At 48.3% G+C, this 22,625-nt stretch overlaps 1 protein-coding gene across 1 annotated transcript; it reads left to right on the forward strand.

Annotated features, from left to right (window-relative positions):
- Positions 1–19,362, forward strand: HMGCS2 (3-hydroxy-3-methylglutaryl-CoA synthase 2). Its single transcript, NM_214380.2, has 10 exons — positions 1–151; positions 3,661–4,115; positions 6,343–6,468; positions 7,011–7,175; positions 8,979–9,144; positions 12,489–12,659; positions 13,965–14,071; positions 15,499–15,624; positions 17,078–17,186; positions 19,257–19,362. The coding sequence occupies exons 1-9, from the start codon at positions 48–50 to the stop codon at positions 17,182–17,184; spliced, it is 1,527 nt and encodes a 508-aa protein (NP_999545.1). The 5' UTR covers positions 1–47; the 3' UTR covers positions 17,185–17,186; positions 19,257–19,362.

Consider the following 22,625-nt stretch of genomic DNA (forward strand, 5'->3'; position numbering starts at 1 on the left):
CTCTCCCAAAGACTGTGAACTGCTGGCTTTCTGCTATTCCTCTGAAAATGCAGCGCCTGTTGACTCCAGTGAGGCAGGTCTTGCGAGTGAAGAGAGCGATGCAGGAAGCTTCCTTCATGCCGCCTCTCCTGCCTCCAGCAGCCCACCAAAGGTGAGTCACGTTGGTCCCAGGGACACCCCCCCCCCCAGGTCACTCTCAGAAGTGGCACACAACCAGCAAAAGATGAGCAGAGAGCCTGCTCTAGGGAGAATTCCAGTCAAAAGTTGGCAAGGCTTGTGCACAGCCTCAGCTGAGCAAGTTAACCTCTCAAGGTCTCGCTTACCTCATCTCTAAACAGACAGCCCAGGTCTGTTCACAGAACCGCAGGATCCCAAACCTCTGAGACCTGACAATGCCAGCAATGGCATATTCTCCTCCTCCAGCTGCACGAAGCGGTGGAAATATCAGTACCGGGGCCCCCGGCTTCTCCTTGCCACCACTGTTCCCATTTTTATTCCCAGCCCCTGCTGAGACCGCCAGGATTCTGTGCCAACTGCAGTGTTAGAACCAGCTGCTTCAAGTCACAGCTATAAGCTTCAGAATGGACTGAGGCTAAGAAGTCTTTCTCTGCTCTCTGACTTTATGAAAGAAAGAAATGAGATGTAAGGATAAGCATGTGTGCGTGTGAGTGTGTGAGCATGTGTGTGTGTGAGCATGCGTGTGTGTGCCCACACAATATGCTTATAGACACTTGCCCAGTCTGGCCCAAGGGCTTGCAGCCTCCCAGCATTGTTGGTAACACAGCTACCACCAGCAACCCTGGGTCCCTAAACCATCCACTGTACTTTAGGACTAGCCCTTTCTTACCTCCTGTTTCTACGCCACAGTCCAAGAATTTTTAGAAAAATCCCTTTGGTCTGGTGTCTCCCCTTGCCTGGCACCCAGGGAGCATGGGTGTGTAGATGTACAGGGTACAAGGTGATGCTCTTTAACCTTCTTTTTTTCCTCTGGACTCCCCTCCATTGTCCACACCCTCCTCCACCCCTTGCAGGCAGGCCAAGTCTCCCAGCTTGGAATTTAACCTGTTTTTGTATTTATGAGAAAGAGATTGACGTGGCTTTGCTTGTTTCAATAAACAACTGTTGGCTGTCCTCCAAGTGACTTACCTCAGAGCCACCACACCACCCTTCCTTCTGATGTCCTTGGCTCAAACACCTGGCGTCATCATTCCCTTCTCCCCTTTGGTGAACTCACAGCTAATCCCGTGCTCCATGCCTTCTCTACAGCTCTCCTTTCCTCTGTATGTCTATCCCCTCGAATCCGACGTGCATCAATCAGCTCTAAATCCACCATAGCGACCTGTCCTATCTCAGGATGTACTTCACCGTCTTTAAAATTAAGGACGTGTCGTGCCCTCCACCTCCAGCTCCCCACCTGTTTGTCTCATGCGTTATCCCCTGCCCCCCTTTGCTCTCCGCCCCAGGTGTCCTCACCTATTCAGTCACCCCCTGCTGCCCCTGCAGCCCCCTCCAATTCTCCATCAGCAGAAGCTTCAAGTATCCATCAAGCTTGATCTCAAACACAGCCTCCTCCGTGAAGCCCCTCCTGATCCTCCCTCTCACAGGAAAGATCCGCCTCTTTTGAACTCCAGTGGGATTTTGCCAACATCCCTCTCGTGGCCTTTCTCATGTTCTGACTCTCGGCTGGGTTATGTAAATGTGGGTGCCTATCACATTCCTCCCACTCGTCCAGGAGGTTCCCCAAGAACTTGGAGCTCCTCCTTTCTTTTCCCACCCTCTCTACCCCCATAGCCCTCCATGGCACAGCGCCTGGCACGGCAAAGCTAAGGTTGAAACACAGAGAAGGAGGTGAGATGGAGTAAAAAAAAAAAAGCTGGATGCATGTTCTCGAACCCAACAACACCAGAACCAACACAGTTTTTAATTAAATAAAGTGTTTACTCTTTAGAGAAAGTGCAAGATTAGAGGGACCCGCAACACTCTAGCAGTCCGAGGTTTCTGGAAACCTCTACGTGTTAACTTTTCTTCAAAGCTTTGAAATCCATTTCCAAACAAGAATCCCCTAGCAAGGGGGCTAAACATTGCCGAGTGACTGACTCCTGAAACCTCTCCTTGGGACCTGAGATGTCTAACTGGAAAGAGAGGGATGGAGTGAGCTCAGAGAAGACAAAAGGAAAGCGAGGCTGAGGGAAAGCCCAGCCCAGCCCAGCCCAGGACCAAGCTCTGGTAGCCATTAGCTCCTAGGTATGGGGGAAGCTCCTCCAGCAAATATTTGAGAGTATAAACTCCAGTTACTTGAGTGGCACCAAATAAATAAGGCAGAAAACTTAACTTCCATCCTTTGGTCAGATATGGATACACACTTCTCACTTGGTCCCACTATCTTGTGATCACATGATCCGCTTTTGCCTCACCCCGGTGCTTCAAAGTGACCTTTGTGATGGGAAAACAGGGGTTATCAGAAGCCCAGAATCCTGAGGACAACAGATGGATTTGTTCGATCTGAGCTACAATTCATGTGGCTTGGAGCTAAATTTTTTTTTTTCCCACCATACAGCAAGGGGATCAAGTTATCCTTACATGTATACATTACAATTACATTTTTCCCCCACCCTTTGTTCTGTTGCAACATGAGTATCTAGACAAAGTTCTCAATGCTACTCAGCAGGATCTCCTTGTATATCTATTCTAAGTTGTGTCTGATAAGTCCAAGCTCCCGATCCCTCCCATCAGGCAGCTCCAAGTCCATGATTTTCTTTTCTGAGGAGATATTCATTTGTGCTGGATATTAGATTCCAGTTATAAGTGATATCATATGGTATTTGTCTTTGACTTTCTGGCTCCTTTCACTCAGGATGAGATTCTCTAGTTCCATCCATGTTGCTGCCAATGGCATTATGTCATGCTTTTTTATGGCTGAGTAATATTCCATTGTGTATATATACCACATCTTCTGAATCCAATCATCTGTTGATGGACATTTGGGTTGTTTCCATGGCTTGGAGCTAAATTTATAAGTCTGCAGAGCCACCCCGTCACTTTCCATGATCAGGAATTCTGCCGCCAGATGCCCGTCCAAGGAATTTGCTGGCACTTGTGTGTTACACATTGGACTGGCACCCAACGCAGTGAGAGGATAGAATATTTTGAACACGTGACCAAGTCAGAAGTCACTCCAAGCACATCACCTGAGCACGGTGTGCCTTGCTTTCCCCATCTGTAAAGTTAAGAATATCACCAATGTCACCAGCTTTCAGGTGCTCTCACTGGGAACAGACAGAAGCTGGGTGCGGTGAGTTCCTAACTTGTAGCTAGAGAGAGAAGCTCCAGATCTTGTCCAGGGGTATTAGCAGGCAGGGTTGAAGAGAGGTGACGGGTCCGGGAAAGAAAGAGTTTATCTCTTCCCTTTTCTCTTCTTTCCCCGTTTTTTCCTTCCCCAGCTTTAGAAGTACCCTCTCTGCCTTCTGTATTCCTAAAGGCTTTACTTGTTCCTATTTAGCTATGAAAATGCTAAAGGGACATCAAAAAAGATAAAAAGTATAAATTCAATCCTAAATTCGTATTCATCTGCTATCTTCAAAATGTACTTTACCAAATGAAATGATTGCCATATTGTCTTTTGAGACCATCATGGGATTCTGGTTGTTATGTCTAATACAGGTTTTCTACAGTCCCTGCCGTCCCCGTGGCCAAAGCGGATACTTGGCCAAAGGATGTGGGCATCCTTGCCCTGGAGGTCTATTTCCCAGCCCAATATGTGGACCAAACAGACCTGGAGAAGTTTGACAATGTGGAGGCAGGGAGGTACACAGTGGGCTTGGGCCAGACCCACATGGGCTTCTGCTCCGTCCAGGAGGACATCAACTCCTTGTGCCTGACGGTGGTGCAGCGGCTGATGGAACGCACGCAGCTCCCATGGGACTCTGTGGGCTGGCTGGAAGTGGGCACTGAGACCATCATTGACAAGTCCAAGTCTGTCAAAACCGTGCTCATGGAGCTCTTCCAGGACTCAGGCAACACTGACATCGAGGGCATAGATACCACCAATGCCTGCTATGGTGGCACAGCCTCCCTCTTCAACGCTGCCAACTGGGTGGAGTCCAGCGCCTGGGATGGTATGAACTGCCAGGGGCTTTGCATAAGAAAGGCACCGTTTTGGAGGCTGAATCCTCTGTTTTGCTTCTCTGTTCCCGGGGGTGGGGGCGTGGGGTTCATCCAGGGAGGTAATGGTGGTAGTAACCGCTCAGGCGTGTATAGCTTTATGCCGTTAACCAGGTGGCGTGTTCACATACCCATTCATTACAGCAGCCTCGTTCACAGATGAGAAAATAGACGACCTGAAGTCTTACAGGGGCTGTGTAACAGGAAGAAGACTTCAAACCAAATTCAGGGAGTTCCTGTTGTGGCTCAGTGAGTTAAGAACCGGACATAGTCTCTGTCAGGATGTGGGTTTGATCCCTGGCCTTGCTCAGTGGGGTAAGGATCTGGCCTTTCCACAAGCTGTGGTGTAGGTTACAAATGCTGCTCGGATCCGGCGCTGCTGTGGCTGTGGTGTAGGCTGGCAGCTGCAGGTCTGATTTGACCCCTGGCCCAGGAATGCCTGGAGATGCAAGCCTTAAAAGGAAGAAAAAAAAAAAAAAAGATTTAAACAAGTTTAGGTGTTGAGGAGAAAACGCCCTTGTGAAAACAGACCCAGAGAGTGTTTCTACTCTCTCTCTCTCTTGCCTGTTACCTAGGAAATTGCTTTTTGCTTCACAAATTCACATTACCCTGTATCTTATGTATAATCTTCCCTCGATGCTGTATTAGAGGGAGAACCTCTGTTGTGATGGCAAGAAAAGATCCAAGGGAAATAGTACAAGGTGAGAGTTAGAAACCTAGCTCTGTCAAAAATCGATGCCAGTGGGTTCCCTAATGGCTCACTGGCTGAGGATCCGGCATTGTCACTCCTGTGGTGTAGGTGCCCTCCTTGACTTGGGAACTTCTGCATGCCATGGGTGTGGCCAAGAATGAAAAGAAAAGAAATGAAAAAAAAAAAAAAAAACAAAGAAAACGAAAATAAATGCAGGGAGAAGTGTTATGAGGTGTGTTGGGCAGCAAATGATTTTTTTAAAAGTTGGGGGTGTTTTTGTTTTTGTTTTTGTTTTTGCTTTTTAGGGCCTCATCCATGGCATCTGGAAGTTCCTAGGCTAAAGGTGGAATCAGAGCTATAGCCACCAGCCTACACCACAGCCACAGCCACAGCAATGCCAGATCTGAGCTGCGTCTGCGACCTACACCACAGCTCATGGCAATGTCAGGTCCTTAACCCACTAAGAGAAGCCAGGGATCAAACCCGAATCCTCATGGATCCTAGTCAGATTCCTTAACCACTGACCACGAAGGGAACGCCCAAGCACGTCATTTCAAATGAGTCTATTCTGCGGAGTGGTTGGGTATTCCCCAGCAGAGGGCTGCAAATGCATCCTTCCTTAAAATGGTGTCTTGATGGGAAAAAATTTTTAAACAGACCTTTAGGATGTGAATTGATAGTCTGCATTAAGACAAAAAGCATATTTAAGCTTGAGCCTAATGCCAATTGCCAGGACCAGACAGGGCGAGTATAGATGTGATCTCTGCTTCGGACCTGGCCAACCATCCTCCCAGGGACCCTCAGATGGAAGGAGGTGGTTCTGGTTCTGCTTCTGGTCCCTGTGGATCATCTTCCTTAAATGGGCTTACTCAACATAAACACTCCTCACGAGACCAGGAGTACCAGATTATTGAAAGCACGTGGTTCAGGATCCAGTCAGAACTTGGTTTGAAGACAAAATTCCATATTCACTAGGTGGGTGACCTTAGACAAATTACTTGAATTCTCTGGCAGGCAGTGTTTTCCTCTGTCAGTGTGGATGTTACCCGCCTCACTGGGTTGTTTTTAGGATTGTCTGAGGATGACTAGTGTTCATCTAGTATTTGCTGCATGAATGTCCCTCCTTAGCCCTTGGCTTTCTGTGATTCGAAGGGAATTTCCCCTATAGAACTGTAAAGTGCTGTCAGGTGATCAGTACAAACCTCAGATCCCTCAGAAGTGCCAGTTGATAAATTTTTCATTGAATTCAGAAACTGCATTCTGAATAAATGAGGATTTTACCCCCAGAGTCACGGGACACTGAGTGTTGACATTGCATTTCAAAAGTGTCATGAGAAGTTTCCCTAGAACGTGAGTTCCACGGGGCAGGAATTTCTTTCTTGCTTCACCAATCCAAGACCAGCACCTACAATTGTGCCTGGCACTCAGGAGGCTTTCGGTCTACGTGAGAGCTAGTAGTGGTAATAATTCTCTCTCGTCTCTCACTACAGGTCGCTATGCGGTAGTGGTCTGTGGAGACATCGCTGTCTACCCCAGGGGAAACTCCCGCCCCACAGGCGGGGCTGGAGCCGTGGCCATGCTGGTTGGGCCTGAGGCCCCTCTGGCCTTGGAGAGAGGTTTGTAGTAAAGAGGGGCTACCGTTCTGGGAAGCTGTGCATGGCAGAGCCAAATGACCCCAAATGGACATATCCCCATCAGGGCTGAAGTTTGAGTTTGAGGATGATACGGCTGCCTTCAAGAGACTGGACTGGGGAGCGGAGGACAGGGAGGAGGGGGAGAGAGGGGTCAGCACCATGACACAGCGGGATAACGATGTGTGCAATGGGCAGCATTGATGCTGCTGCTGGGGACCCTTTGGGAGGGAAACGCACAACTGAAGATGAAAAAAGATCATTGGCTATAAAGCAAGAGCTCTCCTTTGAGATTTTGGTGTCTATTACAGATTTTTTCAAGCCCATGTTGGTGTGGAAATGGAAACCTAAATCTCATTTATATAAAAGCGACAATCTAATCAACTGCCTTGGGACCCACGAGGGATGTTCCGTGGGCTTGGGCGTTAGACAGATAAAGACCAGGAGACTGTTCGCTCAAGGTCTCCCCACCGTCTCTGCTCAACATGGGCGGAGTTGTCCCTGAACCTCTCTGTGTGCTTTGCCAGGGCTTAGAGGAACCCACATGGAGAATGCGTATGACTTCTACAAGCCAAATGCCACTTCTGAGTACCCACTGGTGGATGGGAAGCTCTCCATCCAGTGCTACCTTCGGGCCCTGGACCGATGCTACACATTATACCGTCAAAAGATCGAGAAGCAGTGGAAGCAAGGTATGGGGCCCAGGGGGCAGAAGGTGGGGACTCTAATGACATGAGGCCAACAGCATGTCCTAAATGCTTAAGACAAGGACACTTTTTTCTCCTCTGCAAACGATCTCAAGAGAATTGTTTCATGTCTCCTTCTTACACCCTTCCCTGGGTCTATACTAAAGGTCCATTGGAAGTCATCCACAGTCAAGTGTGAAATGGCCTCTGACTTGAACAAAATGAAAGAACTTAAACAACCCAAGGCCAAAGCCAAAGCCAGTGGGTGTCAGCCCCCTGGGGAGGTTCTGGGTGGATCAGACCCACCATGTCCTATGGAATCTAGGACTAGTTTCTGTTGAAGTCAGGAGTGATTTGACTCTTGGTTTATAGTTTGCCCCCTGTTGAAATCTTGTTGATGTTGAAAATTCTCACTTATATTTTCAATAAGTATTATCAGTGATTTTTTTTTCCCCCTCTGCATGGTAGTGTTATAGGTTGACTTGAGTTTCACTTTTAATTTCTGGACATTTCTGCTAAAAAATATGTACGGATTGCCAGAACATTGTAAATCAACTCTAATATAAAAAAAATTAAAAAGAAGAGAAACAAATCTTTTAAAAAATACAGAGAAACCGACCTACTTCAAAAAATAAAATAAAAAGAGTTCCTACATGTTCAGCCACACCCAGGGGGGGTGCCTGAGAAAGCCAGTGTGGGAAAAGGCATGGCTGAGCATAGATAGGGTAGCCCATGGAGTCACTCCTTGTGCCCTGGGTGGGATACTGGCCACCCCATGGGGAAGGAGTAGATGTGGATCTCTCTGCTTCTACCCACACTCTCTAAAATTACTCTTGGCTAATGGCTCTTGTGTCCTCTGAATTCTCTAATTGCACTCCTTATTATCATGTGGAATTTGGTGGATGCTGCTTTGGATCTCAGCACCAAATTTTAAACTTTCCCAAGGGCGGATGATACCTGGCCCTTCTCTTCCACCTGAGAGAGAATCTGGAGTGTAGAGTCAGAAACAGCAAAACAGTTCCCGTTGTGGTTCAGCGGAAACGAATCTAACTAGCATCTGTGAGGACACGCGAGTTCAATCCCTAGCCTCGCACAGTGGGTTGAGGATCTGGTGTTGCTGTGAGCTGTGGTGTAGCTCACAGACATGGCTTGGATCCTGTGTGGCTATGGCTGTGGCGTAGGTAGGGCAGCTGCAGCACCGATTCAACCCCTAGCCTGGGAAATTTTGTTTGCCATGTGTGCGGCCCTTAAAAAAACAAACAAACAAACAAAACTCTAAGTCCAAAGCCAGCCAAACAGGCTGGATGACTTTGAACACAGGTTAGCTTCATATTTTGGAGACTTTTTTTGGAAAATAGAGAAAATAATAGAGTATCAGGTTGATTTGAGGAATTACCTGTCATAGAGAGCAAAAAAAAATTTCCTTCCCTTCTTTCTTTATGAATAGGGTGCTTAGCAAAATGCTTGTAGGAGTTCCCACCGTGGTGCAGTGGGTTAAGAATCCAACTGCAGTGGCTCGGGTTGGTGCAGAGGTGCTGGTTTGATTTCTCGACTGGGTTAAAGGATCCCGTGTTGGTTGCAGCTGCAGCTCATATTCAGTCTCTGGCCCAGAAACTTCCACATGGCACAGGTGCAGCCATAACAACAAACAAATAAACAAATGAAATGCTTGTAAAATGAGTGAGCAAACCTCTACGCTTTTGCCGGCGGTAGGAGCTCGTTCTCTGGGAGGCCTCAGCACAGGTGGATCTTGCAGAGTAGGTCCAAGCGGCTCACGCCACATGCTTGCTTTTACGCTTCCTCCTCCAGCTGGCATCGAGCGACATTTCACTCTCGACGATTTACAGTTTATGATCTTCCACACACCCTTCTGCAAGTTGGTCCAGAAATCCTTGGCTCGCCTGATGTTCAGTGACTTCCTGTTGGCCGACAGCGACACCCAGTCCAGCCTCTACAAGGGGCTGGAGGCCTTCAGGTGAGTCCTCTTCACAAGGAGCCGGGAGGCTCATGAGGGTGAAAAGGAGGCGGCTTCATCAAGTCTGGAGCTGGACCAGCATGCACTCCTGGGGTGAAAAAATCAAGTGTCCACAACACTGTAGAAAGGACAGCAGGTCCTTACGCAGGTTAGTGAGTTATTGTCTGCATAGGTTCAGGGAGCACAGGGACCCTGCCAGCACCAGGTGACCATGAGAAACTTCAGAGAATAAGAAAAAGGGGAAAGAGACTATGACTAAATCATTCAGCCAATAGCAGCAGAAACGAATCCGACTAGGAACCATGAGGTTGCGGGTTCGATCCCTGGCCTCGCTCAGTGGGTTACGGATCTGGTGTTGCTGTGAGCTGTGGTGTAGGTCACAGACGCAGCTCAGATCTGGCGTGGCTGTGGCTGTGGCGTAGGCCGGTAGCTGTAGCTCCGGGATTAGACCCCTAGCCTGGGGACCTCCATATGCCACGGGTGTGGCCCTAAAAAGACAAAAAGACAAACAAATAACAATAATAAAAAGAAAAGAAAAGAAATAAATCATTCAGCCAATAAGTACTTTATGAACATCAGCTATGTCAGGCAACATACGAAATTCTAGGGACGCAAAAGTGAATGTGTCTCCACGACCTCTGCCTCGAGGGGCTCACGGTTTGTACAGGAAGAAACACCTAGAGGCAAATACAGGATAGCAACTTGGGGAGTGTCTGGTCTCATTCATTGCCATTGGCTTCTTGTTGCCTCAAAAGCCCCCTCTATAAAATAGGAATAGTTCCAGCTCAGCCCCCTTAGATGGCAATAGCGGGAAGAATGCTGTTTCTTGATAACAATACCCCAAGACATTTAAGGAAGAATCCCCAGTCCAAAGGGTTCTCACGGGAAAAGGAATCTTCCCCTTCCTTCTTGGTATCTGTTCCAGTTTTGGAGTGTTCTACCAGCATCTGCCCTTATTCTTACTACTGCTGCTCACCCCGCCACTAACTAAGATGCCAAAATTAGCACAAACACGACTTCTAAGACCCGCCCCCAGGAAAACATTATAACACATACCAAAGATAATGGTTTACTATCTTTAATATACGAAAGACTCATCAATAATAAGATCCACACACTAGGTAGAAAACTGAACAGAGGATTTGGACAAGAAATTTCCTCAAGGAAGAAATGCACATAATCATATTTTTAGATCTGCATGCCCACTGGTAACAAATATAAACAAGCTATTGTTCTCTTGATACAGTCTTTTAAAAATTTGAATACCCAAAATTGAGTCTATGGGAAAATGAGCAGTAGTGGATGGGTAAATTGATACAAAGTTTTGGGAGAGTGATAGGAAAACACAAAATAAGACTCTTAAAGAGAGGCATAACTTTTGGCTCAGTAATTTCACCTGTTTAAAAGAACATGTAGCTGTTCCTCAAAAAGCAAAAATGAGAACTACCGTTATGGCCCAGCAATTCCATTCCTGAGTATGTATCCAAAAAACCCAGGACCACTAATTTGAAAAGATACATGCTCCCCAGTGTTCAGAACAGCATTATGTACAATGGCCAAGACATGGAAGCAACCTACGTGTCAGCAACAAATGAAAGGATACAGAAGATATTATATATATAACACATATATGTGTGTGTGTGTGTGTGTGTGTGTGTGTGTGTGTGTGTGTGTGTGACACACAATGGAATGCTACCCAGCCATAAAAAGGACAAGATTTTGCTATTTGCCACAACATGGGTGGACTTGGAGGGCACTATGCTAAGTGAAATAAGTCGGAGAAAGACAAATATTGTATAATATCACTGATATGTGGAATCTAAAAAAAAAAATACAACAAACTAGGGAATATAACCAAAAAAAAGAAAAGAAATGAAAAGAAAGAAAGAGAGAAGAAGAAGAAGCAAAGTCACAGAGAAAACAAACTAGTGGTTACCAGCAGGGAGCGGGAAGGGGGAGGGCCAATACAAGGGTCGGGGATTAAGAGGTACAAATTATTAGGTATAAAATAATCTACAAGGATATATGGTACAATACAGGGAATATAAACAGTGTTTTATAATAACTGCAAATGGACAGAAGCCTTTAAAATTACACCAAAAAATGTTTAATTTAAAAAGAAGTTTGTGTCCTGAATGAAAAAGAACATGTAGTGAGGACAGAAATGGGGAGACTGGTTAACGTAAGGTACATCCTACCCTGGTCTATTTGGCAGCCTTTTAAAAAATGTTAAAGAAGATGATTTAGTGTCATAGAGAAAGTTAGTTCAGGAAGAAAGCATGCGAAACTGAATGTCCAGCATGATGTTATCTTGCATGAAACATTATAAAAGTAGGGATGGAGGAGTTCCCACTGTGGCACAGCAGGTTAAGGTTCTGGCATTGTCTCTGTAGCAGTTCAGTCGCTGCTGAGGTGGAGGTTCAATCCCCAGCCCAGGAGTTCCTGTCGTGGCTCAGCGGTTAACGAACCTGACTGGCATCCATGAGGACGCAGGTTCGATCCCTGGCCTCGCCCAGTGGGTTAAGGATCTGGCATTGCCATGAGCTGTGCTGTGGGTCATTGACAGGGCTCGGATCCTGCATTGCTGTGGCTCTGGTGTAGGCCAGCGGCTACAGATCTGATTGGACCCCTAGCCTGGGAACCTCCATATGCTGTGGGTGCAGCCCTAAGAAGACAAAAAAACCAAAAAGAAACAAACAAAAAAATCAATCCCCAGCCCAGCGCAGTGGGTTAAGGGTCCTGTGTTGCGGCAGCTGTGGCATAGGTCACAGCTGTGGCCCAGATTCCTGGCCCAGGAACCTCCACATGCCATGGGTGTGGCCCCCCCCCCCCAAAAAAAGTAAGGGTGGATTCTTTTTTTTTTTTTTTTTGTCTTTTTTTTTGCTATTTCTTGGGCCACGCCCACGGCACATGAAGGTTCCCAGGCTAGGGGTTGAATCGGAGCTGCAGCCACCAGCCTACACCAGAGCCACAGCAACACTGGATCCGAGCCGAGTCTACAACCTACACCACAGCTCACGGCAACGCCGGAACCTTAACCCACTGAGCAAGGACAGGGACTGAACCCGCAACCTCATGGTTCCTAGTCAGATTCGTTAACCACTGCGCCACGACAGGAACTCCATAAGGGTGGATTCTAAGACAATTATACCCTAAGGGCTCTCTCTGACTAGTAAAATTATTTGTGACGGTTTTCCTTTGTGTTTTCTGTGTTTCCTAACGTTCTGTACTAAAAACACATGCCCCAAAGTCTTCTTGTCCCGTGGCCATTGTGCTTTTCCCCTTGCTGCCTTCCTTCCCCAGTGCGGCTTCTCATCCCATCTGTTCCTCTGGCTGCCTCGCAGGGGACAAAAGCTGGAAGACACCTACGCAAATAAAGACATAGAAAAGGCATTTCAAAAGGCCTCTCTGGACTTGTTCAACAAGAAAACCAAGCCCTCCCTCTACCTCTCCCTGCACAACGGGAATATGTACACCTCATCCCTGTATGGATGCCTGGCCTCACTTCTGTCCCAGTGAGTATTGCTCCGGCCCCACCTCCTTGGACCCTTGGCCTCTGGTCTGGGGGCGGGGTCAACCAAGTTTCGTTCCTCTTCTGGCTCAGAATGTTTTCCAAAAAGGAAGAAAGAAGGAAGGAAGGAAAATGAAAAAAAAAAAAAAAAGCTTCAAAAGTAAATGTGTAGGGAGTTCCCACTGCAGCTCAGTGGTAACAAACCCGACTGGTATCCATGAGGACAGGGGTCAATCCCTGGCCTCCCTCAGTGGGTTAAGGATCTGGCGTTGTGGTGAGCTGTGGTGTGGGTCACAGAAGCAGCTCGGATCTGGCGTTGCTGTGGCTGTGGCGTAGGCCAGCAGCTGTAGCTCTGATTTGACCCCTAGCCTAGGAACTTCCATGTGCCACCAGTGGAGCCCCCAAAAGACACACACACACAAAAAGCATATGTGTAGGCAGGTTTACTATCGGTATTTGCTAACAGTGGTCTCCAAAGTGGAGTGCATGTATGATCTACTGCAAGATCTGTTTGGATGCAGCAAGAAAATAGTAGAATTTTTATGCTCACATTTATCTCATCCATTTAAAATCTCTGTACTTAATAAAGCGTGGTGGTCAAGAGAGTCTAGCTTTAGAGTCCACAGCTTGTGTTCAAATCTCCTTGCCACTCATTAGCTTTGACCTTGAAAAAAATACTTAACCTTTATGTGCCGTATTTTTCCCAACCTATTTTCTCAGGTTTTGATGAATAGTAAATGCCTAGAGCAAGTAAAACAGCAATGTTCAGCAGGTGCCCAAATGTCAGTTTTTGTTTTTATAAGTATTTTATCTTGTGTATTTTACAAGAAAATGCTTGTACCATAGTGCATGCATATAAGAAATATGTGTGTGTGTGTGTGTGTGTGTGTGTATCTGATACGATTTGCTCAAATTACTAATAATGAGGAGATAATTTAAAAGTTAGAACTGCTGAAGCCATGACAGTCAACATGGGCATCTTAAGGTGAGTCCAGTGGTCTGACCTCCACTTGGAGGTACCTTCAGAGCTCATTGACTTCATCTTGTCTTCGTGAGTGGGGAGCAGTTCTCTTTACATCCTGGAAAATCTGTTTTGCTCATGGTGACTTCAGCATCTCAGATTTTAGCTGCTCTCCTCTTGGCAAGTGTTCCCTCTTCTGGGCCTACACCCAGGGTCTTCCAAAAGCCCCTCGTTGTGTGGAGTGCCCAGAACCTATTTCTAGCTGCGAGAGGGTTGACTAAACTGGTTTATTTGCAGTGCAGAATATAATACTGATGTGTTTTTGGGTTTTGATTTCTTTCCCTGCAGGTGCTCTGCCCAAGACTTGGCTGGTTCCAGGATTGGTGCCTTCTCTTATGGCTCTGGCTTGGCAGCAAGTTTCTATTCACTTCGAGTGTCCCAGGATGCTTCTCCGGGTGAGTCCAGTCTTCCTATCAGGCACTTTTGGCGAGGGTCACCTGATAAAAGAAACCATTCTGGAGTTCCCACTGTGACACAGAAGGATAAAAATCTGACCACAGGGAGTTCCCGTCGTGGCTCAGTAGTTAACGAATCTGACTAGGAACCGTGAGGTTGAAGGTTCCATCCCTGGCCTTGCTCAGTGGGTTAAGGATCCGGCGTTGCCGTGAACTGTGGTATAGGTTGCAGATGCGGCTCGGATCCTGCATTGCTGTGGCTCTGGCGTAGGCTGGTGGCTACAGCTCCAATTCGACCCCTATCCTGGGAACCTCCTTATGCTGCGGGAGTGGCCCAAGAACAAAAAAAAAAAAAAAAAAAAAATGACTACAGCAGCTCGGGTTGCTTGTGGAGGTGCAAGTTCTATCCTCAGCCCAGAGCACTGGAGTAAAGGATCCAGCTTTGCTTTAGCTGTGACGGTCAATCCTTGCAGCTCGGATTCAGTCCCTGGCCTGGGAATTTCCATATGACACGGTGAAGCCTTTAAAAAAAAAAAAAAAAAAAAAAAAAAGAGGAGTTCCTGTTGTGGCACAGTGGAAACGAATCCGACTAGGAACCATGAGCTTGCAGGTTCAATCCCTGGCCTCACTCAGCGGGTTAAGGATCCAGTGTTGCTGTGAGCTGTGTTATAGGTTGCAGATGCGGCTCAGATCTGGTGTTGCTGTGGCTGTGGTGTAGGCTGACAGCTACAGCTCCATTTAGACCACAACCTGGGAACCTTCATATGCCACAGGAGTGGGCCTAAAAAGACTAGAAAGAAAGAAAGAAAGAAAGAAAGAAAGAAAGAAAGAAAGAAAGAAAGAAAGAAAGGAAGGAAGGAAGGAAGGAAGGAAGGAAGAAAGAAAGAAAAGAAACCAGTTTCTGCCTCATCACTACTGAAGCTCCTCTCTTAACAGAATTATGTTGAAATTAAGAGCAAAGGAAAGCCCTGAAGAGGTTTAAACAATGGAGTAAGTTTGTCCGTTTATGTGTTTAAAGCACTTCCCTGGCTACTACTTAGAGGCTTAAAGATTAATGAAGACCAAAGGTGTCTATGGGGAGAATAGCCAGATTGCCCAGGCGGTAGTCTAGGCAAGAGGTGATGGCGGTTTGGCTGCAACTGGTTAAAGAGACATAAACATTTGTTGATTATTTTATGATTGATGTGATCAAGGACATACATCTAAGCACTAAATGGGATACACCTTGACTAAATGAGTGTATCTGCCTGCCTGTTTCCCTATAGTATGTTTGCTGATCTTTATCATTTCTTGACATTTCAAGCCACACACAGAGCGCTTTTCCCTGGGGTAGAAACTCCCACAGAGCCTGGCTCTCCTGGGACCATGCTTGGTTACAGGGATAATGACAGTGAAACGAATGGAAGGATTTTGCTGTTGCCCCCCAGGCTCCCCCCTGGAGAAGCTGGTATCCAGTGTGTCAGACCTGCCAGAACGTCTCGCCTCCCGGAAGCGTGTCTCCCCTGAGGAGTTCACGGAAATAATGAACCAAAGAGAACAATACTACCACAAGGGTAAGAAAAACGGAGAGAGAGAGGAGGGGAAGGCAAGTTTTCTCAGATGCTATGCCAGTAGATGAAATTCCTTAGACGTCCAGAGTATAGAGGAGTGAGAATGCTGACTTCCATGAGATATGATTGGGGAAGATCTGTTAGGGGCAAAGCAGGGGAAACTGGGTGGGGACGCAGAGGGCAGAGTTGGGAAGAGGCAGGAGGCAGCACGTGACTCCCAGTAGACTGTCGCTCACCACCCAAGATGGGATATTGGACATTGAAGTCCCATGGAAACCGCATGTATGGTCTTTGAAAATGCCGTGTAAGGGCTGGACAAGCCCAGACTTTCAGAGATACTGTTGTGGCTCAGGGGGTCACCCAACACGGTCTCCGTGAGGATGTGGGTTTAACCCCTGGCCTCGCTCGGTGGGATTAAGGACCCAGTGTTGCCTTGAGCTGAGGAGTAAGTGGCAGCTTCTACTTAGACCTGACATTGCTCTGGCTATGGTCCAGCAGCTGCAGGTCCGATTCGACCCCTAGCCTGGGAACTTCTATATGTGGCCCATGTGGCCATAAAAAGAAAGGAAAAGCAGGAGAGAAAAGAAAACTCCCAGACTTTGGACCTAGAAATCCAAGTCTAAACGGACCCATGGCACTCATCATCTTTGGGAAAATGATTGAACTTTACTCAGTTGTCTCATTTCTAAAATCATACCAACTTTGCAAGACTTCCAAGCAGGTTAGTGAACTGATTAGTGGTAAGTGAGTTATCAACAAAGATTACCATCTCCTTCCCATTGGTCCCTTTCCTGGCCAAATATGAAATAAACTATTGCCCTCAAAAGCAACGAAGCGAAAGCTCACCAGAACTAAAGTTAGGACTGCAGAGACCAGATACGGTGATTTTAAAACTGGGGTAACCGTATTTTTTCAAGAAAAACTTGGGACACATGGTTTGCACTGTGATCCAAAAAGAAGACTTGAGCGTATGGAAATGGGACTGTTCCAGCAAACCTGGACACTGTAATCATTGATCTTATCTGCATCTGGTTAAAGCAAAGAAGACAGGTAAAAACAGGGCCCCTGCGATAAACGTTAACTGACAAACCTCTGAAATACTACAATGAATCGGAGTTGGAAAGCCTCAGGCTAGGAAGGAAGAGTCTACTAGAAAACAGGATGCTGTGAGGTACCACTGGTAGAAGGACTCAGGAAGAGCTCCAAGGAGGAAGGGCATCGTATTCCTTTAACAAAAATTCAGTAGGCAAGTCTTAGGTACTAGCTCTCTCTCGGAGAGTGGCTTCTGGCTCTTCTGCTGGCCTGGTGCTCTCTTGGGTGTAGACCAGGTGACTTCCAAGCCCCTTGCCGCTCAGCCAGGGAAGCGTCTCGTGAGGCTCTAGGCATCCCTGTTACCATTTTCCCTCCCCCCAGGCCCATAGAGCTCTTGTGAGTGTTGCCTCTTCTCTTTCCACAGTGAATTTCACACCACCTGGTGACCCAAACAGCCTTTTCCCAGGCACCTGGTACCTGGAGCGAGTGGATGAGCTGTATCGCCGGAAGTATGCCCGGCATCTGGTCTAAAGGTGGGGAGTGAAATTTTGGAGGGCTGGTGGCTTGGGGCTTTTCCTCTGGGTAACAGATGCAGTTCTGAGAGAGTAAACAGGCCAGAGAGGGTTCGTAGCTTCTGAAATGGTCAGACGTGGGGAGTCTGTACCTCGAGGACCAAGTAAAAGTCTTGGGACCCTTTGTCCAGGAAAGACCAAAGCTGGGAGAGGGGCATGTCCTTCAATCTTGAATCTGAAAAAAAAAAAAAAAAAAAAAAAAAGAGGTAGCGTGTTTACCTGATCTACTCATGATCAGAAGCTCCCCTCGACTTGATAGAAACAAGGCTGGCATCCGCCATGGGGAGCGGGCTGTGAACCTGAGACCGTGGGACTCATTGCTCCGTGGGGGTGAGTCAGGAACAAAGATGAAGAGCTCCTGAGCAGGTGCACATCGCTGTGCTGGAGACAGATTTAAAAGGAAGCAAGGTGTCGGGGATTCTGTTAGAGCCAGAAGCCTCAGCTGGAGGAAGCCTTGGGCCAAGAGGCCATAGAGCAATCAACCTTCTGGGGATTCCTTCTGGGGAGAAGCAGTGGGATTTGGGGAGTCCATGGGGAGGGGCAAAGGAGAGAAAAGGTTAGTGGGAGAAGACTGGGTCGGGGGAGAAATAGGATTCTTTATGGTACCCTTAAAAGGAAAATCAAGGACTTGGAATTAGAATCTGGACCCAGCTAGCTGCCTTCTGTTTCTCTTCCACACTGGCAAGGTGAGCAGAGTGGAAGAGTGAGAGGCAATTTCTCTTTCAGCCCATAAATCCCAATAAATCAGTCCCTGTGCCCAAATACTTCCTCCGTATTTTCCCGGTTTTGTTCCTCTTTAAGTTGTTCCCTACTTTGGTGCGTGAAGGGGGAAAGACTAAAAGGGTTTGCCAAGGGCAGGGTGGGGAGCAGGGGAAGCGGAGGAGGAAGTCCCTGGGTGAAGGAGATACCCAGATAAAAGGAAATCTGCAGGATGAGGGATGTCCCCTGGTCACTCCCAAGGACGGCCAGTGTTCCCGGCCACGTGGCCTCCTGTGCTCGGTGGCTGAAGTGTGACTCTGGGATGTTAGCGGCTGGGCGAGGTGGGGATGTTAGAGGCTGGGCAAGGTGGGCTAGGTGGGGAAGGGGGGTATTGACAGCTCAGGCCGCAGAGTGTGGTTGAGAATGGTAGGCTCAGGAAGCAGGTTCACCAGGCGTTGGCACTACCAGGGAGTGGTCTGTTTGCCTGTCCACTGTTTGGTGTAAGACGGTGCTGAAGGGCATGTTACGGCACAGTGGGGGCTATTAACTAGTGTCAATCTAGTTCAGTCATCAGAAGCAGAGGAGAAAGAGACCGAGCGTGATAATTGAGATCGTCAAGGGAGAGTTTCCAAATCAGGCCCCTCCCTCTCCTGGTGGACAAGCTTAGGCAGCATTGTCCCCATGAAGAGGAATGCTGGGCTCATCCTGGCCTCACAGGAGCAGTGAACCTACACCAGTGGGATGTCAGCTAAAACAAAGATTTTGGAAGTTCCCCTTGTGGCTCAGTGGTTAACGAATCCAGCTAGGAACCATGAGGATGAGTGTATGATCCCTGGCCTTGCTCAGTGGTTTAAGGATCCGGTGTTGCCATGAGCTGTGGTGTAAGCCCCAGACGTGGCTCAGGTCCCAAGTTGCTGTGGCTGTGGCATAGGCCGACGGCTACAGCTCCGATTAGACCCCTAGCCTGGGAACCTCCATATGCTGTGGGTGCAGCCCTAAAAAGGCAAAAAGGCAAATACATAAATAAAAGGTTTGCATCAGCACCGTGCTCTGTGGAGCTCTGCCTCTGCACTGCTTGGCCTGCTTTCCTATCTCAGGCAGGATGTGCCCTGGGCCCCTGCCCACTCCCAGCCTTGGCTCTCCCGTGGCCTTGGACTCGGGATGCTCAGGCATCCAGGCTTGTTGCTGGATGGCCAGTGGAACACCCTAGACCTCAGAGGCAGTTAGGAGGGCCTGCCTTGGGCGAGGAGCAAGTATGGGGAAGCGGGGGAAGTCCGGGACCAGACTCACACTTGAACGTCCTTTTTTCTTTTGTTTCTTTAAACTTTGCAGATACTTGGAGAGGTTCCTGGGGAACGTGTGCTACACAACTTCTGCCCTCCATCGATCATATACAACCCCCCACTTAACTGGTAAATAAATTGGATTGGACACAGCAGCCCCCATATGCGCTGGTCCTGTAGAGGGAGGGGCCATCCTCCGGAGTCCTTGGTGCCTTTCCCTGCCGCAGTCACTGTCATGGGCTTGTGTTGCTGGAGGAGCTCTCTGTGAAAGAAAGAGAGGGAGGGATGCAGGGAAGCTCAGCCTGGAATCACAGGCCAGAGAAGAGGCAGATCCTTTGTCTCCTTCCAGGGCCAGATAACTTGCTTCTCAGCTGTTATCGCTTTGTGGTTGTTATTATTATTACATTTCTGTGCTGTTATTATCTTTGTTTCTTAGTTGTTTTTTTGTTTTTTTTTTTTTTCTTTTTAGTGCCACACCCATGGCATATGGAGGTTCCCAGGCTAGGTGTGGAATCAGAGCTACAGCTGCCGGCGTACACCACAGCCACAACAACGCAGGATCTGGGCTGCATCTGTGACCTACACCACAGCTCAACACCAGATCCTTAACCCACTGAGCAAGGCCAGAGATTGAACCTGTGTTCTCATGGGTATTAGTCAGCTCCTGTTTCTTAGAGTTTTCTGTGAGCTTCTAAATTTTTTTTTCTTTTTATGGCCACACCTGTGGCATATGGATGTTCCCTGGCTAGGGGTCAGATCTGAGCTGCAGGGACACCATAGCCACAGCCACACCTGATCGAGCCACAGCTATGACCTACACTGCAGTTTCTGGCAATGCCAGATCCTTAACTCACGGATCGAGGCCAGGGATTGAACCCTCATCGTCTTCAATACTAGTCGGGTTCTTAGTCCACTGAGCCACAATGGGAACTCCCGGAATTTCTAACTTTTGACATCTGTTATCATGCTTATATAATGCAATTAAAAAGTAGGGAGGGAGGGGATGATGCCTGCATTTCTTGGGAACTAGAACACAAGCATGCGCCAGCCGCCAGCCGTCATGCAGAGAAGCCTGCCAAACCTCCTGGCTCTGAGGCCCCATGGCCCCCGCCCCACAGACCCCACACAGGGTGAACTTGACCCCCACAGGGTGAACCTGCCAAGCACTCACCTCCCACTCTCCCTCCTCCCTTCCCATTCCCTTCCAGAGGTACAGGAGAAACAAAGGGTGAAACACAGGCTCTACCCCCAGCTTCCTTCCCTGAATTAAACACACTTTAGGGGAAGAGTCAGCAGATGGGGGCCAAAAATGACCTTGGGGGCTGAGGATCAAAGTTCTTTGGCCGCATGCCTGGTCAATAGTACCTGCACGGATAAACACAGGACAGAGGTTAATAGGTTACATTTCGATGCCTCCTGTTTATTTATTTTTATTTATTTATTTATTTATTTATTTTATTGAGGGGACTTTGAGTATTGGTCCAAAATTTTTTATTTATTTATTTATTTATTTATTTATTTATTTATTTATTTCTGCTTTTTAGGGCTGCACCCTCGGCATATGGAGGCTCCCAGTCTAGGGAGTCTAATCGAAGCTACAGCTGCTGGCCTACACCACAACCACAGCAACACCAGATCTGAGCCACATCTGCGACCTCCACCACAGCTCACTGCAATGCCAGATCCTTAACCCACTGAGTGAGGCCAGGGATCGAACCCTCAACTTCATGGTACTTAGATTCATTTTCGCTGTGCCACAATGGGAATTCCTCATTCCTCCTGTTTAAAAAAAAAAAAAAAAAAAAAGATGTTTTCCATTACCTGGCAGGAAATGTTGCCTCACCTGGAGGATCATCTGTCCCCCTGGAGTTAGGGCACTGCTTTTTCCAGGATCCTCTTATAAAAGGGCAATGGTTTAGGGAGGTGGGGACAGAGCAGAGGGGAGTGGGACACATCCAGTTATTTCCTCGTAGAAGCTTTCCTCAGCCGCCCCGGTGAGCAAGGGGCACTTTGGAGGAGGGGGGATGGCGTCTGTTGGTGGGGAGAAGGGCTGGCATTGGGAGGGGGGCTCTGGGGTGACAGGACTCTGGGCACAAGGGAACGAGATGCCGGCCCCACTCACTTCACTGCCCGCCTCAGGATGTTCTCCTCACAGCAGGCACCAGAAAATCCTAGATAAACCCCAGCCGAGCACTAATCCTGCATCAGCTGACCCCGGTCCCAGGCCCTCTCTCTCCTGGTGGTGCTCGCCGAATCCTGCTCTATTACAGCAGCTGTAGCCACTGCTCAGCAGCCCACCCACTGCCTGCTCCCCCTCGGGGGGCCCTCAGGAGCTGGCCCCCCTGGCAGGGCGACATAGGCCTTTCCTAAGATCTCAGGAGCAGCGTCTGTAGTTGTGGGAGAAAAACCCACATTCGCCTGAGCTCTGAGGTAGGAGGACCCAGGCTTCACCTTCTATCGCGGCAGTGCTTGGTGGGGAGTTGGTGCTGAAACTGCTGTCTCCCTTGGCCTGAGCAGCCAGGACCTTCTGTGTCACCCGGTGCTGGAGCCAGGCCTGCTTCCACTCGGGAGTCATTTGGACACAATGTGTGTGGTGGGGGCGGGGGAGGTGACATTAAAAGTATTTAACAAAGAGGAGTTCCCATCATGGCTCCATGGGTTAAGAACCCGACTAGTATCCATGATGACATGGGTTCTATCCCTGGCCTCGCTCAGTGGGTTAGGGATCCTGCATGGCTCTAGCTGTGGTGTAGGTCGCAGATGCGGCTGCAGCTCCAATGTGACCCCTAGCCTGGAACTTCCGTGTGTCATAGGTGTGGCCCGAAAGACAAAAGAGAGAAAAAAAGAAAGCAAAGGAAGGAAGGAAGGAAAGAAACAGGAAGAAAGAAAGGGAAAGAATTATAAAATGTTTAACAATGAGGATATCAGGGTGCTGGCCAGTTGAATGGGTGCCACCCATACCCTGTGCCCAGCTGGCTCTTAGCCCTGGGTTAGCTGCAGGGCACCCGGGTGGAACTGGTCATTGTCAGCACCTCACAGACAGAGGCTCCCAGCCCCTTCCTCTCCCCCTCTTCAGCAACTTGGATTCTAAGCCCCAGACCTTCCTCCGGTAGCTCTGGGACCCACTTCGTTAAAACTAAGTCCTCCTGGCCCTGAACAAAGCCTTCTCCCCCGGTGTAAGGTCAGCACATGAGGGAATGCTCTTCCAGTTCCTGGGCACCATCATCCTAAGGTCGACCACTATCGTGCAGGTGAAGAACTTCCTCATGCGAGCAAAAACTCAGCCAGAACAACCCAGAGCAGGAAAGAGGAAGGGATGGATGAGGGCACTGAGCCCCGGTTCGCTCATCCTCGAGCAAGAACCCCAACGCGTTACACTAAAACAGGTGTGGAGAGCGGTCCAGCCCACTGACCACGA

The sequence above is a fragment of the Sus scrofa genome, chromosome 4 (genome assembly GCF_000003025.6).
Source record: "Sus scrofa isolate TJ Tabasco breed Duroc chromosome 4, Sscrofa11.1, whole genome shotgun sequence".
NCBI lineage: Eukaryota > Metazoa > Chordata > Mammalia > Artiodactyla > Suidae > Sus > Sus scrofa.

Bases quoted from the DNA above. Each gene is read 5' to 3' on its own strand.
- HMGCS2 (NM_214380.2), top strand. From the start codon at position 48: ATGCAGCGCCTGTTGACTCCAGTGAGGCAGGTCTTGCGAGTGAAGAGA. The intron at 7,176-8,978 runs GTATGGGGCCCA...TTCCTCCTCCAG, and splicing joins CGAGAAGCAGTGGAAGCAAG to CTGGCATCGAGCGACATTTC. The intron at 12,660-13,964 runs GTGAGTATTGCT...CTTTCCCTGCAG, and splicing joins CTGGCCTCACTTCTGTCCCA to GTGCTCTGCCCAAGACTTGG.